The 20,618-nt window shown below is 35.8% G+C and overlaps 1 protein-coding gene across 7 annotated transcripts in view; it reads left to right on the forward strand.

The window, feature by feature from the left end:
* Window positions 1-20,618, forward strand: part of PPP1R9A (protein phosphatase 1 regulatory subunit 9A) — a 320,733-nt gene that overhangs the window by 153,579 nt on the left and 146,536 nt on the right. For all 7 annotated transcript variants that reach the window (XM_034667864.1, XM_034667870.1, XM_034667875.1 and 4 more), the window contains exons 3-4: window positions 1,624-1,756; window positions 7,430-7,550. In XM_034667864.1, coding sequence (XP_034523755.1) covers window positions 1,624-1,756; window positions 7,430-7,550 — 254 coding nt within the window. The remainder of the gene's footprint in view (window positions 1-1,623; window positions 1,757-7,429; window positions 7,551-20,618) is intronic.

The raw sequence follows: 20,618 nt of genomic DNA on the forward strand, positions 1-20,618 counted from the left end.
TTACTTGAGACCATACCTTCTCCACTGTCCGGCACAATGTCTGGCATAGAGTTGAGACTCGGTAAATTTTTGATGAATGAATAAATGTGAATTGGTGATTACCAAAAATGTAAGGGAAGTGAAAGATCAAAAGGGGTAAGAGAATGCTATCAGTCTGACAACTTAAGAAAAATCTCAGAGTTCTGTGGAAGAGACATAAGAAGGGTATTTTATGAAAAGATTAATAAAAAAAGGTGCAAACCCTATAGTTTAGAAATATGCGTTTGGATGTAGTGATGTTTATTGTGATGGAGAAATGTGGTAGAGACCAAATGAGTGGTTTGAGGCCATGAAAACATGTTGAAAGTCAGGAAGAAAAACAGTATTCATCCTGGTACAAATATTATAAATGACATGATTTTGATAAATTTATACCACACTACATCTGCTTCTATATATACAACAAATATTCCTGGTTTATAGGTTGCCATATATAGCATACGAGAGTTGTCAGTTTTCCAATAATATGAATGTAAAACGCACCTGGACTAGCAGGGCTGGCATTATAGGCAATAGATTTGATTTCTTTCATCTCTAACCTTCTGTTCGGCTTTCTTTTTTTATTACATCTCCTTATGTATATTTTTTAAAAAAGGACTTTTGGTAGATTTTAAGATTTTGGGGACATTGCAGAGCTTTTTCAGGAACAGTTTAGATACTTAATATTTATTAAATTTAATTGAAAATGTGAGTTTTTATTATACATGTTTATTGGACTTGATGAATTATACATTTCTTTCTTTTAGATATTCCTCAGTGAATTAAGTAAAGAGTGGTATACCTATTTCCAGTTACTTTTCAAATAGAACAAAGGCAGCAGAAATAAGGACAATCAGTTTTCTTATGACCACACCTGAAGACCATATTTAGTAGTAATCTTTGGAATGATTTAGGTCAGAAAGAAAGTGCTGGTGATATCTTAGTTCTCTGCAGCTCTTGAGCAGTATTTGGATAGTTGTTTCATGGAAAGGCTCAGTGGGAATCTAACATGGGTCTACATGCAAGTAAAATAAGAGGCGACAAATGAGAGCTTCGCACAGCCCAGTACAGTATGTATGTGCTGCCAAAGTGAGCAGCTCAGTACGGTATAGAAGTCAGTTTCAGTGATTCTGGGATTGAAATATAATTATAGTACTGACACAGCACAACACCAGGGCTTGTGTAGGTCATAGCATGAAATGGATTCAGTGTGGGTGTTTGCTTTGGTAGTGGCCTCAAGGTCCTTCACCATAGTTTCATCAGGAACCAGCAGAGCACTGCAGCTAATATGGCATACTCTGAAGCCATACAGAGCAATGGATATTGCTATTCAAATAATATATCCTGTGGCTACTGTTGTCTCCCAGATTATTAAAAGTGGTAGGATGACATAGATTTTAAAATGTAAGTTATTTTTATTCTGATTCTGATTTCCTTAATTCTTAACATCTCCATTGATTTTAAAGACAGAACAGTTGTTTCAAAGAAATTCATTGTACAAAATCTTTAACTTACATAGTTTTAGATACTTAGTACGGTTTTTTTTTTTTTTTAATTAAGAAAGCCATCTTTCTGCATGATCATCTTCTTGTTGACCTACTACAGGTTTTCAGCACATACTCCAATGAAGACTATGACAGGAGGAATGATGAAGTGGATCCTGTGGCTGCTTCTGCCGAGTATGAACTTGAAAAGCGTGTAGAAAAGCTGGAACTTTTCCCAGTGGAGCTAGAGAAAGGTAGATGAGCTCTACAATGTTTGTAATATCATTATATGGCTATCTTACTAACATAGAAATGATTTTATTTTTTTCACGTGCAGCCTTTTTTCCCCCTGAAGGGTTGGATAAAATGTTAATTCTCATGGAGGATTTCATTTGTCTATTAAATTTCAAAAGTAGTTGGTATGAGCTCTGTATAGATGGTAGACTGAAAGACTCTTTCTTCCCTTCCACTTCCAACTAAAAGCCATCTATCTGTTTTGGTTGGCTGGGATGGTGACTGGGAGTAGGGAGGTGTGGGTGGGGCCTGATGTTTGGTCAGTACCCTTGCAACGGGCTGGTGCTGGTGTGAACTCAGAGGGAGCAGTTGGAAGGGGGGGCAGGTGGCTGTTTTTGTGTTTGTTTTTGTGTTCTTGATGGAGGGAGAGTGGTCATTGTTGGGCTCTGAATGTAGTAGTGGGGGAGTGCTGGGCCGTTAGATTATGGATTTTAGAATGGAGACAGCGAATCCTCTCTGAGGGGAGAGGGCTAAGAGAAAGCAGGGAGACTGGGAGCAGAGGGGCTTCCTCTTGATTTCTCCTCTTGGAATCTCAGCCTGCCTGCAGCAGGAAGTGAGGACCTATGGGACCAGGGACTGTCATGTTTAGCATCCTGTAAGATGGGCACCCGGGAATGGACTGGGACCCGTGAACAGGGAAATAGCACATCTCAGGGAGCCTTATCCAAAAAAAAAAAAAAAAAAAAAAAAAAAAAAAAGAAAANTGACAACTTGAACAACAAAAAGGAGCAAATGAAAAACCAAATGAAGATATCAAGTATGGTTTTAAAAAGACATTCTTAACCCAATCAACAAACAACAAAAATGTTGATTTTAAAATTAAAAATTTCAGTAGAGAAATTGAAGAGGAAAAGATGGTATTGTTGAAACTCAAACTGGTGACCTAAAAGGTAAAGCTTAAGAAATGAGCCAAACTAATTCTTAAATGACAGAGCAAGCATCCACGAGAAATGATGACAGAAACCCAATGTATAAATTGTAGATGACCAAAGGGGAGAAGACAATAGAGGATGGGAGACATATTAGACAAAACATGGAAGAAATTTTCCTGAGCTCAAAAAAGACCTGAGCCTCCTATTTGGAAGGGCTTGGCCAGTTGATTCAGAGAGGACTTAAAAAACACCCTGCACTTAGGCCTAGCCTGGGAGAAGTCCTCATCTTCAACATAAAGTCTAAATTTTACAAAATACCACACTCAAAGCAAACAAAGAAGCAAAGGTACTTGCCAAAGCAACATTAGTAGACTAGCATCAGATTTCTCATTTGTAACACTGGACGTGGGAGGCAGACATAAAATTTCCCACATCGAAGAGTCCTGTATCCGTCCCAGAGAGCATTTACCTCTCCTGATGAAAGAAGGAACACTGCTGATACCTAAAGGATCTAAAGAACACATCACCTGCATACTTCCCAGTTAGCAAGGAGGAAAAGAGACAAAGAACAACTTGTTCTAAACAGCGAAGGTGAGGGGAAAAGAGTTGAAAACTGTAACTATTGGGTATAAAATTACTTGGATTAAAAAAATGTAAAGAATACTAGTCATTACACCAGACATGACTGGTTAATTGTTCCCATTAAGAGACACTTTTCATTTGAGATTAAAAAGGATGTAAGAGTGATACTTATATTTTTCAGTCGTTTAAAATGTAAAAACCATTCCTAGCTTATGGTCCATAGAAAAACAGCTGTGGGATTTGGCTGTGGGCCACGGTATTGCTTATAATAGCAAAAATGAGAATAATCCAAATATTCATTAATGACAGAAAAGGGTAAAATGAAGGACCCTCAGTTCCATGCAGCAGTGTGTATGATTCTTACAAACAAGAAATTGAAGGGGGATAAAAAGCAAATCACAGAAGATTTGTATTTAAATTTCAAAGCCGGAAAAAATTAAATGGCATATCATTTAGAGATACACAAATAAGTCGTTTTAATAAGTGGTTTTAAAAATGGAGGGAACGATCGACACAGTATTTCCGGTAGTGGTTACAAGGGAAGAGTTATGCTATCAGGGAGGGGTGCTTAGTGGGCTTTTCAGGTGTCGGTAGTGTTCTGCATCTTTCTTAGTACGTGGATATTTGCTTTATTTTTCTTCTTTAAACACAATGTTTTGTAAATAAATGTTTTCACAAGCTCTTGTGTTTTTCACAAAATAAAAGTTAAAACTAGAAAAATTGAGCTAGAAAAGAACGAAATGGAGTAGAATTATTTTTAATCTTTTGAGAAACCTCCATCCTGTTTCCCCAAAGTTGGCTGCACCAGTTTGCGTTCCCAGCAACAGTTCCCCTTACTCTGCATCCTTGCCAACACTTGTTATCTTTTGTTTTTTGGATGATAGCCATTCTAACATTCTAACTCTAATAAGGTGATTTCTCATTGTGGTTTTGATTTGCATTTCCCTGATGATTAGTGATGTTGAATGCCTTTTCATGTAACTGATGACCATTTGTATGTCTTCTATGGAAAAATGTATACTCATTTCCTCCACCTATTTTTGATTGCATTTAGGTTTTTGCTGTTGAGTTGCATGATTCTTTATATATTTTGGATATTAACCCCTTACCAAATATTTTCTCCCATTCTGTTGGCTGTCTTTGAATTCTGTTAATGGTTTCCTTTGCTGTGCAGAAGTTTTTTAGTTTGATGTAGTCCCACTTGTTTATTTTTGCTTTTGGTGTCAAATCCAAAAAGTCATTGTCAAGACTGATATCAAGGTACTTACCTGCTATATTTTCTTCTAGGAGTTTTATGGTCTCAAGTCTTAAATGTAAGTCTTTAATACATTTCAAGTTGATTTTTATGAACGGTATAAGGTAGGGGTCCAGTTTCATTATTTTATATGTGTCCATCCTTTTCCCAGCACCATTTATTGAAGTGGCCATCTTTTCCCTATGGTATATTCTTGGCTGCTTTGTCGTAAATTAATTGACCAAATATGCATAGGTTTATTTTAGAGCTCTCTATTCTGTTCCATTGATCTATGTGTCTGTTTTTATGGCAGTACCATACTGTTTTGATTGTTATTGTTTTGTAATACTGTTTTAAACCAGGAAGTGTTATGCTTCTAGCTTTGTTCTTCTTTCTTAAGTTTCCTTTAGCTATTCAGAAGTTTTTGTAGTGCCATACAAATTTTCTATCTCTGTGAAAAATGTCATTGAAATTTTGATAGAGATTGAATTGAATTTGTGATTTGCTTTGGGTAGTATGGACATTTTAATAATATTAATTCTTTGAATTCTTGAGTATGGGCAATCTTTCCACTTGTTTGTGTCTTCAGTTTCCTTCATCAGTGTCTTACAGCTTTCAGAATTTCAGATCTTTCACCTCCTTGGTTAAGTTAATTCCTAGGTATTTTATTCTTTTTGATGCAATTGTGAATGGAATTCTTTTCTTTTTTATTTTTTTTTAAGATTCATTTATTTATTTTTAGAGAGAGAGGGAGAGCACATAGCGGGGGTAGGGGGAGAGGGAGAGGGGGAGAGAGAATCTTAAGCAGGCTTCACACCCCAGCACGGAGCCTAATGCCAGGCTTGATCTTCGGACCCTGAGATCATGACCTGAGCTGAAATCAAGAGTCGGATGCTTAACCGACTGAGCCACCCAGGCGCCCCTGGAATTATTTTTTTAATTGCTTTTCTGATAGTTTGTTGTTAGTGTATAAAGACGCAAATATGATACAAACTATAGATTATAATACCAACGGAGAATTTTACTTTTAAATCGAGGAAACACTAAAAATATTTCAGTTAAAACCAGGAGTCTGATTTGGAATGCTCTTTAAATGAAATAGTAAAAACAATAGAAAACAAAAGATGAAATCGCTGGGTTTTATTATATAATATATATTATAATTATATATATGAAAACTGTAATGAGAAGCCAAACTGATTCTAATTTTAAAATATTAGAATTGATAAAATTATATGTAAGAGGAGGTCAGGTGCCACACACATGTAAAAAAATTAATCGTTTTTTTCTCTATATTTACATTAAGCACATAAATATGAAAATGGGAACATTTCATTTGCAATAGCACAAAACAACAAAATACTTATTAATCACTAAGAAGAACAGTATTTGTCTGTTAAAAATCCATCTTTTTGACAGATAGAAGTTGTAAACAAATAGAAGGATGTACATATTCTTGGATGAAAAGACGAGGTGTGGAAAGTCCCTCCTAGTCTTCATCTCTACCTATACCATCTGATACCTATAAATTAATATATAAATTTAATGCAGTTCAAATAGAACTGCCATCAGATTTGGACTGGGAGAGAGGATTGCATAATGTAATACTAAATTTTATATGGAAAAATACAGACCTAAGGGAAGTATGAAAAAGAATGTGAAAGGTCTTAATTTCTTAAATATCTGAATATAATGTAAAGCTTCTATAATAAAAAAAAATTGTATTCACATAGCAAGTGATCAGTGTAACAAGGTAGAAAATCCAGAGAAAGATGTTGGTATGCATGAGAATTTAATACACGACATGTATGATACTCTAATTTAGGAATAATTGGGTGCTTTACAAATTGTTCAGGTGTAACTGAGCATCTGTGTGGAAGAATATAGAGTTGGGCACCTTCGTTTTCATTATATCATATAAAAAACAACGCTACATGGATTAGATAATTAAATATTAAAAATAAAGTAATAAAGGTATTGAGGCTATCAGAAAATAACTTTCAAGGTTGACCAAAAAATGTGGAATGTGAAATAATGTGTCTTTTATTTCGTTGATGTTAAAATACATATGCTCATGGAAATATGGATAAATACATTATTGTAAATGAATTTAAAAACGTATTTGTCAGTGTTGTTCACCGGGCAAGGAACATGGAAACAAAAATGAATGCCTGTCAGTGGAGAAGTGGTTGGGTAAGTTATGGGTATTTATGATACCATCTCACCATGAAATATTATGCAATCATTAGAAGTGATTTAAGGCTATGTAAGTTGATATCCATGAGGTATCATTGAATTAGGAAAGTAAGCCGCAGAGAGAACTAGGTATAATACGATCTTATTTGTATAAAGCAAATAGGAAGGAAAAATAAGCCATTGTATGTAGACACATATACATATATGTACGTATATTTGTATTTATGCACATATACATATATATTGTAGTTGTTGATACTTTTATGTGTTTGTATAGTAGGACAGAGGAAAGTACTGAGACACATGCCACCTTATTAAACATGAATGGGGATATGAGACAAAATATAGATATAGATATATTACATAATCTAATAATCTAATATAGATATTAGATATATTACACATTCATTTAAAATAATATATATGTGTTTTGGTGTGTATGCTTTTGTGTTTAAAATATATTATTTAGAGAAGCTGTGTTTTAAGGCAGATTGATTACTCCATGATCAAATTATTACTATTTCTTGGGATCACAAATGAATAGCCAACTGCAGTAATAAAATGAGTTTAAACTCACAAGCCTTTCGGGGGGTCATTTAACATCTTTACTCCCCAGCATAGAAAAAAATACCCTGCCAAGACAAGCGTGTCATATAGTCCATAAAGAACAAAACTAAAAGAGGTCTCACCAGCTAATTGTGGGCTAGTGTAAAACTTAGGTTGTTGCATTGTTTTTCCCTTTTTCATAGATGAGGATGGACTTGGTATAAGCATTATTGGAATGGGTGTTGGAGCAGATGCTGGACTTGAAAAGCTGGGAATATTTGTCAAGACAGTAACAGAAGGTGGTGCTGCTCAGAGGGATGGCAGGTAAGCTAACTGCTGTCGTTAATAACCAAAATCTTCTAGGAACTTTTTTGGGAATTTCTTTCAGTTGTAGCTTTCTTCTTTTGATTTTTTTAGGACAGAATTTTGGAAAGTGTCTCAGATATGGAAAAGGTTAAAACACTTGAATTACTTTCTGATTTGCAGGTAGAATTCCTGCTTTCTTTAGTGTATATTAGGGAAATGGGTGGTTGGATCTATTATCTCTGCCTGTCTACCTTTGGTGCCTTATCCATTCATCTCTCTGTCTAGTGGGAAACGGGCAGAAACATGGGTGTATATTGTTTCAGAATATGTCCTGTGGAGATCAGCATATAGGTTCACTTCAGAAATATCGAAACAAATGATAGTATTTCTGGCACTTTTGAGAGCGACAAAGGTAGAAGGGAAAATAGGAACCCTAATTCTGCGATGATGATGATTCTGGAAATCACGTTTCTCAAAATGTGTTCTGTCTAAAAACACAAGTTCTTGAGTGCCAGCTGAACCTGTGGAATTCAGTCTCTCAGAGGGGACTCCGGTAGTCTTTACTTAAGCATCCCCTTGGGTAATCTGCATGCACATCAGCACGTCAGATGATTGTCGTTTTATGTCTTAGCTTTCATCATCTCAGGCTGCAAGGATCTTTAAAGGTTTTGGTGAATCCTCACTCTACGTTCCTGCTGCATCAGGTTGGGGCTGGAGCAGAGGTTGGCAGTAGAAATAAAAGTAGGTCCGAAAATACGAGTGCCAGACTCAAAGAAATGTCATCTTGTTTTGGTTTTTTTTAGGAGCACAGGGTAACTGGCTTTGATTTTTTTCAGGGTTTCAGTATGTATCACTTGTATGTATGTATCAGTATGTATGTATATATGTATTCAGTATGTATCAAGAAATGATAAAGCATGTTGAAAATCATTTGTAAATCTCTGGTGGGACAGGAAGTAGCCTTATTTCTTTGTAATTCTAAATACACATATTGATATACACGGATATTTTCCAAGGGGAACTAAATTGATTTATTTAAATAGAAAGCCACACCAGTATCATCTCTTTCCGTGAATTAGGCACCACACCTCAGTCAGGAGCCTTAGCTGTATTCCCACAGCACTTGAACAGAGAAGGTCTGAAATGAATCTTCTGAGTGAATGTTCACTTGATTGAATGTGTATCACACTTAAAACAAACAAAGTGGGATATTAATATTTTGTGTTAAAAAGTAATTTATTAACAGTCTTCCCCATCTTCAATTAGTTAAGGAAATAATCTCTTTACCCTTTCAATGAATTTTATCATGGTAGTAGCAAAAATTTCTCATTATTGATTTAGAAACTTTCTTCCAAGTGAGCTAAAATTTGTTTGTAAAACCTGTGTCATTTCTTTTTAAGTTTCATGAAAAATTTAAAAACTGTTCCGAAATGATAGGAAATACTTCTTATTGTTAGTATTCAAACAAGATGAAATTATTATGAACCATCTTTCTTAAGTTAAATGGGCCACAGAGCCAAACAAAAACAAACTGATTAAAAAACAAAAGGTAGAAAATTTTGCTTTCAGCACTTAGCCAATTCCCATTGTTCTAAACTCAGACCTATTTGTTTTTCCATCACTCACTTTTCAAATGAGGTTTGCTTTTTGTTAGCCTGTTTCCTTATTTGTTGTCCTACATAGGTTCAGTATTTGCACCGGTAGAAGTTGGCTCTGTCAGCCCCAGTGTCCATTTCCTCAGTCCTTTTAAATGGATGTTTACCTAGGATGGTAATCCTGCTGTTGTTACAATAGATGCTTAATAAATGCCTCAGTGAATATATTAAGGATGGCAATTTGATGAAATGAGCAGAATCTTTGGGAACATGTGACCAGGAGTCTAATTCTGTCCCCTCTACTTACCAGCTGTGAGATATTGAACAAATTAACTTAATTTTCATGTTATCTATATTGCAGGATTGTTGTAAGCATTCAATATGCTTAGGTAAATTAAAACCTTCCACAGAGCTGTCTTTGTATGAAACTGTTCTTGAATGAAGTAGGAATGAGCTTGAAATTTATTTAAAAATAGTTATTGTGGGAAATCTTATGAAAAACTACAGAAAGATGTATAAAATATGTACAGAATCATAAAATTTTAGAGGTTCAGAGGAACTTTAGAGATATTTAAATTCATACCTTTTATTTTACAGGTGTTTAAAAATTGAGGATATATATGTGCATATATATTCTCATTATTAGACCTATGGCAGTCTTCATATCTTTTAAACTATTATATTATTAGTCCCACCATTACCATTGTGGTGATTATGTTGAACACAATATTTAAATGTTTGTTTAAAATTTATCAGTATAAAAAATTACAAAAAAGAACGGTTGATTGCTCCCTCCAGTTAATAATTTTTTTTTAAAAAAAGTTGCATCTACTTATGGACATAGAAGAATATTGTGTTCAGGATGTACAAAGCACATTGATCACTATGATGCCATTCTTCTGCGGATATGTTTTCTATTTGTTCATCCTTCCCCCACACTCTCTTTTTCTTTTTCTTTCTCTCAAAAAAAATGTAGAATTAATACACACGAAAGTATTGAATGGCTCTAGTCTGTGTGAGTTTTTTAAAATTTCGGCTAATATGGAATATTGAATTTTTCTGCAGAGAATTTATAATACTTGTATATATATTTTAAATTATAACTAAAAATAATAAAGTTATCATGTGACCTTGGGAAACTTGCTCTTCAGACCTCAGTTGTGGACAAAATTAAAGTTCTGGTTTAGGTGTTCTTTAAAATTCCTTTTAGCTTTAATAGGATAAAAGTCTTTTTTTTTTTTTTTTTAAACTTCTTGCTTTAGGTTTTTGTTTTTTTTTTTTTTTTTTTTTTTTTAAANGTTTTTTTTTTTTTAAATAAAGACACAGAGAGAGAGAGAGAGAATGTGTGTGTCCGCAAGTAGGGGAGGGGCAGAGGGAGAGGGAGAGAGAAACCTAAGCAGACTCTGTGATGAGCGTGGAGCCTGTCGCGGAGCCTGACGCCAGGCTCCATTCCATGACCCTGAGATCATGACCTGAGCTGAAATCAAGAGTCTGTCCTTAACCGACTGAGCCACCCAGGCACCCCTTGCTTTAGTTTCTTAACTCTATTTAAGAAAATTCTTTCAATTTAATCTCAGATTCAGTCACATTACCTTCAAGGGATGTTAAATAAACAGACTTACAGACTTACCCAGAACATTTTTTTCTCCCACCTCTCCACTTACTGCCCCCACACAAGAAACCTTTTTTGTTGTGATTGCTTTTACCCCTTCAAAACATCTCATGAACTCACCAAAAGTTTTGAATTTCCTTACTTTTTGATATTATGTTCTATATTCGAAATTTTCATTTGTCAAGCTTTTCATGTGTCTGTACCTTTTCATGTGATGCCCGAAATGTAGGGGTGCTCAATAAATATTTGTTGGAGTACTTGTGCTTTAATCACTTTCAAAACATTTACTTAGGTCTAACGTTTTTTCTCCCCTCCCGTCCCCCTCCCTTCTTTTTCTTTTCTCACCCTCTTTCTCTTTTTTGTGCTACCCTGCCTCTAACAGAGTAGCTTGCAATTTAGCTAAATGACATGTGTTGATAGCCATTTCCACTATCTGTTTTAGTTTTAAATTTTTTAGTAAAAGAATAACTACAAATCATATTAAATAAGATTAATTTTAGTAAAATATTAGTTTTATTAAATACATTTTATCTATTAGTAAATATTTTATTAAAATGGAAATAAAAATACTTAGTAAAAATATTATTTTATTATAATATTATAATATTAACAATTATAATATTAACAATAAAACCATTAGCTTTGCGGCCATACATTTTACGATTGGTACACAGGACATGAGTTATTTCTCCAGTCCTCTTTCATGAATCTATAAAGCAAAATCAGCTTTATGGTAACAGAGTTGGAAGTGCTGCTGGAGTAAGTCCCGCGGATGGTAACTGACCAATGACAGTAATGACGCTGTGCTCGGGAGGCAAATTGAGCAGGCATTTGGGATCTGCTTTGTTTCTGGCTCCTGTGTTTCTCAGGTGTTTGCATGTCGTCATTTGAGAACACTGTCCTGTTCAGTTTGTTTGAAAAAGTTATCAAATGTGAAATGAGGGCGCGATGTAGGTTTACCTTCATTCAAGCCTTTCAAGGTTTTCACATGATTTTAGTTGTTTTTGACCAGCTTTTGGGTAGCAGCAACACATCAAACGGATGAAGAGTGTGATTTTTAGCTTCGCCTGCAGCAGACCCTCCCTCGGGCAGGACCCATCTGTGCCCCTGGGGTGCCCTCAAGGCCAGACAACCTTAGTGGAAACTGCTGTTTTCATTGTGTCCATAGTCGAGGGTTTCTCTCCATGCACACACTCCTGTGTCACTCTCCTCATCAAATAGTTCGCTTGTTCGCCCCTTAGAGAGTTGGGATATTACTGCTTCGATATGGACACATTTTCATATACATCGAAAACTCCACTCTCTGGCATTTCGGGGAACATTGTGTTGACCGGAGTTCGTTAATGTTGTTCCCGCTGGTCTCCCTTTCATTCGGCATTCATTGCTTTGTTTACATAAGCCCTGTGAGGTAGAGTTTTTGTTTTTGTTTCCCCTTCCCAGATGCATCGTGTCAGTAGAGAACTATCCAGTAACATGAAGCAAACCCCAGGATCGTCCAGCGCATGTATGTTTGTGAGCTTACCCCCGTTGCCCCCGTTGGTTCTGGGTTTTCGATTCCGAGTTGAGGGATATCAGAAATACCATGGAGGCTGCAGGGCACGAGTTGTACACGGTTGTTCATTAGCACACGAAAACAATGACAGGCCAGCCAGGTACGTACGTTCCGTCAACTCCGTTCGGGTAGGCGGTGTTTGCAGGAAAGAGCAGGCTGTTTCCTGTGTCGGTCTGTAAAACTTGGAGAAAGCCCAGGTTGTCTGTATTTTCTGTGTCTGGGATTGTCTGATTCAGAGAGCTGTCTGTTTAATTTTTACCACCAGGACTCATGCCTGGTCTTTTTTGTGCTTCTAATTACGAACCACGTTTCCAGAGATTATCGGTGTTACTATAGGAAAACCTATTTCTCTCCCATTATAACCATTTATGTATTAAATACCCTGCTGGCTTATGATCTAGTGGGTTGTAGGCTCAGAGTACGAAGGCAATAAACCTGAATTGCTACCCTTTCTTTTTAACCAGTGTTGTTCCTCTCATCCGCTGTCCAGTCCTCTTTACGTCTCCTCCTCCTTCTGCTCATTTTTAGTTTCTTGTGTTTGTCTCCACCTTAATCACCACACAGTCTTCCTCTATGAAATGGTAAATTAAAATGCCTCTCAGAATATCAAACTCAATAGAACTTCCCTCCCCCCCCTTTTTTTAAATTAAAGGTGGTTTTATTTCCTTGGTGTTTTTAAATTGTGTATCAGATTTTCATTTTTTTTTCCTTTAATGAATGTAACACTTTAAAATGAGGACTTTTTAAAATAAATATTCTTTTAATAAAAATAATAATCAAATAGCAGTGAGCTCTCTTCATCCCCTTAATGCTGTCTGTATTGAGGCAGGCAGGAAGAATTATGTAGGATCAGGAACCTGCATTTTAATCATGGGCCGCCTCTTCCTCACGTTGAGCAAATCCGCGCCAAATATCTGTTGTCACTGTCCCTGCTGCATGGAGAGCTTTATATAGAGCTTGGGTCACGTCTGTCTTCTCAGGGACCATTGCCAGTGCTCTTCATTCCTTTGTGAGTTCCCTATTTCCATCTTGTATTAGTTTCCTTCTCCCTGAGGGACTGCCTTTAACGTTTTATCACCAGGTCTGATGGTGGTGAATTCTTTCAGTTTTGTATGTCTGAAAACATCTTTTTGTTTTACCTTTGCTTTTTTAAAGATACATTTTTTTGTGTGTATAGAATTTTAGATTGATGGGTTTTTTGTTTGTTTGTTTTTACCTTTTAATATTTTTTCCAGGCTTTTTTTTTTTTTTTTTTTAGGCACATGAGTGCATGAACAGAAGTATGTGTACACAGATGAATTAAGAAAATTAGAAAGTGCTATCCATATTGTTGTATTTTCTGCTTATTTAAGTAACTTGTATATGAGAAGCATTGTAAAATCTCTGTTGACAAGCAGAAGCTCAAACTATGTGTATTAATTCCCTCTGTCCCTTATATTTTTTTGAGACAAAGCCTTTTTTGGCTTTGGGTTATAGATGATAGATCCTTGAGTCCAGAACCTTTATTTTATTGTTATGCACATATGTGTCTTTAATAAAGAACAAGTGCTACAATGCTTCAGTCTAAAGGAGAACTTTTTAGACTGTTTCCACGGTCACCATGAAATGCTATCCTCAAGTGTCAAATTAGCATATGCTAATTTTAGAAAACATTTAAAAAGTTTTAGTGTAATCTTTGACAGTTTAGAAAATAAAGAAAAATATACAAAAACTAGGAATGTACTGTATGGTGACTAACATAATATAATAAAAATATTATTATATAAAAAAAACAAAATACCACTCCCTACTCTAAATATTCAGTTGATGTTAACTTTCATACTATCGTTTTTAAGAAAAGCTTCATTTCCATGCCCCTATGTTTATAGTTTATAGCAGCATTCTTTACAACAGCCAAGATATGGAAGCAGCCCAAGTGTTATTTATAGTAAATATATACATATATTTATTAATATGTAAATATTAAATATATATATTTATTAAATATATACATATATTTACTATAAATAATATATATAAAGAAATATTATTCAACCATCAAAAAGAACGAAATCTTGCCATTTGCAATGATATGGATGGGGCTAGAGTATAATGCTTAGCAAAATAAGTCAGTCAGAGAAAGACAAGTACCATATGATTTCACTCATGTGGAATTTAAGAAATAAAACAAGCAAAGGGAAAAGAGAGAGAGAGAAATCAAGAAGTCAATCAAATCCTAATAACAGAGAACAAACTGATGGTTACCAGAGGGGAGGGGGTGGGGGGATGGGTGAAATAGGTGATGGGGATTAAAGAGTGCACTTGTCCTGATGAGCACAGGATGATGTATGAAGTACTGAATTACTATATTGTACACCTGAAACTAATATAACACTGTATGTTAACTGGAATTAAAATTAAAACTTAAAAAAATAATTAAAAAAAAGAAAATAAAGAAAAATAAAAAGAAGACAATAAAAATTTCATGTAATCCCACCATCTAGAGTTGATCAATACTAAAATTCTGCTGGTGAATTTCCTTCCGGATTTTTTTCTGTGCATATTATTATGCCTTTATTTACTTACTTAACAAAATTAAGGATCAGTTGAATATATAGCTTTGTGGGGTTTATACTTTCTATTCATCAAGGTAGTATCTGTTGAGTGCTTACTATATGTCAGGTAGTCTTCTGTGCTTTTTATATTTTGTTATTTATTTATTATTGCTAATAACTATGATTAAATATGTATCATTATTATTTCTGTTGTATGTATAAGGACATTTGGCTCTACTTTAACAGTTGCAGCAAGTAAGTGACAGAGCCTGGATATAGATCTAGCATATGTGACTTCAGAGCTTATACTTAAATAATACGTTATGTTATATCACATCATTAAACACTTTCCTGCAGCAGACTCTAAGAGCACATTTTGCTGTTGTATTATATAGAGAAATCATTTACCTCTTGTTATGCTAGTATGTTGTTTCGAGGTGTTGATCAGATTAGCATTTTTATATAAAAACCTTTGTGAATATCTCTGATGATTTCTTCAAAATTACTTCCTTGGAGCGGAAATACTGTGTCCAGGTGCATCACATTTTAAATGCTTTAGAAACACATTGCTAAGCTGCCCTTCAGCATAGTTGATCAGTTTGTACCCCTAAGCAGTGTCAGCAGCAGTCTGCTGCAGCCTCAGCAAGACTGAATATCGTGCTCTGAAATCTTTAATAAACTGATGAGATATTATTTTTAAATTTTAATTTCTTGTTTTTGAGACTCTCAGGATGTTTACTGGACGCCTGTATTTTTTTCCTGTAAATTATTTTCCACGTGTTTGTTTCCTGTTACATGTTTTACAACTGTGCTTTCCTCTGTCCTTTCGGTGCTAGTCTTCAAGGCTACGGCAGGTGGCCCACGCCAACTGCCTTCACTTCTTAACTACATGGAGTTTTCTCTCTCCCACTCCCCCAGTTTGATAACAAAAACAAGTATAAGACACGGAATTAAAGTGCAACTCTAAACTTAAACACAGTCAGATTCTGTATTTAGTTTATACCCTTAATTTTCTGTCAGATTTATTGCTTTGAAAATTATTTACCTAATTCTTGAGATATCCAGTAACTTTTTCTTAGACCTAATCTTCTTAAACTTTTCAGTGCCATATTATAATCACTTATTTCTAATGAGATCCATGCCCCCTTCCTCGGTTTTGGTTTTTGTTGTTTTTTTATTGGGGTGTGTGTGTGTGAGAGAGAGAGAAAGAGAAAGCGAGGGAGAGAGAGAAAGAGAGAGAGGGAGAGGGAGACAGCTATATAGATCCTTTTCCTCTTATTTTTCATTCTGTATTGTAACAATGTTTTTCTCTCAAATTAGCTTCTTAAACTCATATTTATATTCAATCAGTGAACTGATTTTCTTAAATGATTCCATAGAAATGACTCCCAAATTCATACCCCAGTCTTGGTGCATGTAGAACATAGTCACTTATATCACATGTCTTATTTTCATCTCAAATTCAGCATAAATTGAATTCCTCTTTTCATTTTTTTTCTTCCTTTCCCTTGATCTGAACAACCTGTTTTTTTTCTGTGTTGACCCTATTTTTCATTACTGTAGATGTAAAACTTTCCAGTCATCCTCTGTTCTTTCATTTATTTTACCTATAGACTATCTGACTATTTTGCATATTTCTTTCTTTGGAATGTTCCTCAGACTCTTTTTTCTGTTCATTCTTTGAGCCATATCTCTGGATCAAGTCCTTCTCTTATTATGCCATGGTTTGTGTGGGGCTTCTTTCAGCTGATCTTTCCCAGTTTATCCTTACCTTGTTCCAAGATTATTTTTCTACAATTATCACTTTGTTTGTATGGCCTTTGTGAATAATAGTGTATAGCTGCTCTCCATTTTTTTTTCCTTTTCTTGCCAATCAGAGCCGAATGTCTTATTGACTTTGAATACCTGTGTTATTTAAGTGCATATTCAATTGTCTGCTTCAATCAGGAAGATTACATTATTGTCTGCACTCGTTTCCTTTCCCAACCTCCTCTCACATCTTAGTCAAAATAATAATTACTATAACTACAATGTATTAAGGCCATATAATACATCAATTACTGTGCAAACCCTTTCCCATACATTTTTGCTACTATTACAACCAGCATGGTAGTTATAGTAGACCTTCTTTATCTAAACTAAGGATTAATTCTTTCATGAATTTATAGTTGAAGAAACTTAAGGTTTCATAGAAAATGGGATTAAGGGGCACCTGGGTGGCTCAGTTGATTAAGCATCTGACTCTTGATTTTGGCTCAGGTCCTGATCTTGGGGTTGTGAGGTCTAGTCCCACATAGGGCTCTGTGGCTCAGTGGGAAATGGGCTTGTCCCTCTCCCTTCCCCTCTGCCCCTTCCTCCCACTTGCACGTGCACTCTCTCTCAAATAAATTAATAAATAAAATCTTAAAAAATAAGGAAAATGGATTAAGAAAACTGTGGTCTGAGGTAAGTGAATGAAAGTATCTAAATAACATTTGCTAAAATAAAGCAATCAAAATGTGTTATAAAGAAAGACATTATCAATTACACATCTTAAAGTTTTGCTATAATAGATACAGTACCATTCATTTACATTTAGCATTTTGCATGTTATGTACTTTTCAGTAGGATACCTTTTGCTGACTCCTAGCCAGCATTAGGAAAGTGCTTGTGAATTTGTTTTTCCTCCTGGTGGTGATACACATGTAAATGGCATTTACCATCCCCCAGTACTTTTTCCAAGTATTCATTGCTTTTCCAGTTTTGTAGATTTGGATTTGTTTACCACCAAGGCCAGAGACCCTGTAGCTCAACTCACCAGTCTCCTTTTATTCCTTCTTTACTTTCACTGTGCTTGCAGGATCCATAGGTGGATCTGGATTTACTTTACCTCAGATTTCTTTCTCTCTTCCCAGTGCTGGTTTGTAGAAACATTCACTCCCAGTCTACTATCAGCCTTCTAGCTCTTTTCTTTTTCTATCTTTCAGTCATTGCTTTTTCTATTTCTCTACATCACACAGATTTAAAAGTACACCTAAAACAGCATGCAAATGGGACGCAGTATTGGGTACTTTCAGTAGATTATCGGTAAGTGAAAACTTTGGGATTGAAATTTAGCTCTAAGCAACTCTAAGACCCAGATCCTTTTCTTTTTCTTTTTTTTTTTATTTTAATATTTTTTTATTATATTATGTTAGTCACCATACAGTACATCTCTGGTTTCTGATGTAAAGTTCGATGATTCATTAGTTGCGTATAGCACCCAGTGCACCATGCAATACATTCCCTCCTTACTACCCATCACCAGTCTATCCCATTCCCCCACCACCCTCCCCTCTGAAGCCCTCAGTTTGTTTCTCAGAGTCCATAGTCTCTCATGCTTCATTCCCCCTTCTGATTACCCCCCGTTCCTTTATCCCTTTCTTCCCCTACCAATCTTCCTAGTTTTTATGTTCCATAGATAAGAGAAATCATATGATAATTGTCTTTCTCTGCTTGACTTATTTCACTTAGCATTATCTCCTCCATGCCTTTGATGTTGCAGCAAATGTTGAGAACTCGTTCTTTCTGATAGCTGAGTAATATTCCATTGTATATATGGACCACAACTTCTTAATCCATTCATCTGTTGAAGGGCATCTCGGTTCCTTCCACGATTTAGCTATTGTGGACAATGCTGCTATGAACATTAGGGTGCATATGGCCCTTCTCTTCACTACGTCTGTATCTTTGGGGTAACTACCCAGTACTGCAATGGCTGGGTCATAGGGTAGTTCAATTTTTAACCTTTTAAGGGACCTCCACACTGTTTTCCAGAGTGGCTGTACCAACTTGCATTCCCACCAACAATGTAGGAGGGATCCCCTTTCTCCACATCCTCTCCAACAATTGTTGTTTCTTGCCTTGTCTATCTTTGCCATTCTAACTGGCGTAAGGTGGTATCTCAGTGTGGTTTTGATTTGAATTTCCCTGATGGCTAATGATTTTGAACATTTTTTCATGTGTCTGTTAGCCATTTGTATGTCTTCATTGGAAAAGTGTCTGTTCATATCTTCTGCCCATTTTATGATTTGTTTATTTGTTTCTCGTGTATTGAGTTTGAGAAGTTCTTTGTAGATCTTGGATACCAGTCCTTTATCTGTGGTGTCCTTTGCAAATATATTCTCCCATTCCGTGGGCTGTCTCTTAGTTTTTTTGACTGTTTCCTTGGCTGTGCAGAAGCTCTTTATCCTGATAAAGTCCCATAAGTTCATTTTATCTTTTATTTCTCTTGCCTTTGGAGATGTGTCGTGAAAAAGGTTGCTCTGGCCGATGTCATAGAAGTTGTTGCCTATGTTCTCCTCTAGAATTTTGATGGATTCCTGTCTCACATCAAGGTCTTTCATCCATCTGGAGTTTATCTTTGTGTATGGTGTGAGAGAGTGGTCAAGTTTCATTCTTTTGCATGTAGCTGTCCAATTTTCCCAGCACCATTTATTGAAGAGACTGTCTTTTTTCCACCGGATGTTTTTTCCTGCTTTATCAAAGATTAGTTGCCCAAAGAGCCGAGGGTCCATTTCTGGGTTCTCTATTCTGTTCCATTGGTCGATGTGTCTGTTTTTGTGCCAGTACCATGCTGTCTTTGTGATCACAGCTTTGTAGTACAGCTCGAAATCCGGCATTGTGATGCCCCCAGCTTTGTTTTTCCTTTTCAACAGTTCCTTGGAGATTCGGGGCCTTTTCTGGTTCCATACAAATTTAAGGACTATTTGTTCCAGTTCTTTGAAAAATGTCCTCGGTATTTTGATCGGGATAGCATTGAAAGTGTAGATTGCTCTGGGTAGTATGGACATTTTAACTATGTTAATTCTTCCAATCCATGAGCATGGAATATTTTTCCATCTTTTTATGTCTTCCTCAATATCTTTCAAAAGTGATCTATAGTTTCTAGGATATAGGTCCTTTACGTCTCTGGTTAAGTTAATTCCAAGGTAACGTATGGTTTTTGGTGTTATTGTAAATGGGATGGATTCCCTAATTTCTCTTTCTTCAGTCTCGTTATTCGTGTATAGAAATGCAACTGATTTCTGGGCATTGATTTTGTATCCTGCCACCTTACTGAATTGTTCTATAACTTCTAATAGTTTGGGAGTGGATTCCTTTGGGTTTTCCATATAGAGTATCATGTCATCTGCAAAGAGAGACAGTTTGACTTCTTCTTTGCCGATTTGGATACCTTTGATCCCTTTTTGTCTTCTGATTGCTGTTGCAAGGACTTCTAGTACTATGTTGAATAATAGTGGCGAGAGTGGGCATCCTTGTCGTGTTCCTGATCTTAAGGGAAAGGCTTCCAGCTTTTCCCCATTGAGAATAATGCTTGCAGTAGGCTTTTCATAGATGGCTTTTATGAGATTGAGAAATGTACCCTCTATTCCTACACTCTGAAGGGTTTTAATCAGGAAAGGATGCTGTATTTTGTCAAATGCTTTTTCTGCATCAATTGAGAGGATCATATGGTTCTTGAGTCTTTTCTTGTTGATATGATGTATCACATTGATTGATTTGCGAGTGTTGAACCATGCTTGCATCCCAGGTATGAATCCCACTTGGTCATGATGGATAATCCTTTTAATGTACTGTTGGATTCTATTAGCAAGGATCTTGTTGAGGATTTTGGCATCCATATTCATTAGAGAAATCGGTCTGTAATTCTCCTTTTTGAGGGGGTCTTTGCCTGGTTTGGGGATCAAGGTAATATTAGCCTCATAGAATGAGTTTGGTAGCTTTCCTTCTGTTTCTATTTTTTGAAATAGCTTTAGGAGAATAGGTATTATT

This window comes from Ailuropoda melanoleuca, chromosome 1 (assembly GCF_002007445.2).
Source record: "Ailuropoda melanoleuca isolate Jingjing chromosome 1, ASM200744v2, whole genome shotgun sequence".
NCBI classification, from domain to species: domain Eukaryota; kingdom Metazoa; phylum Chordata; class Mammalia; order Carnivora; family Ursidae; genus Ailuropoda; species Ailuropoda melanoleuca.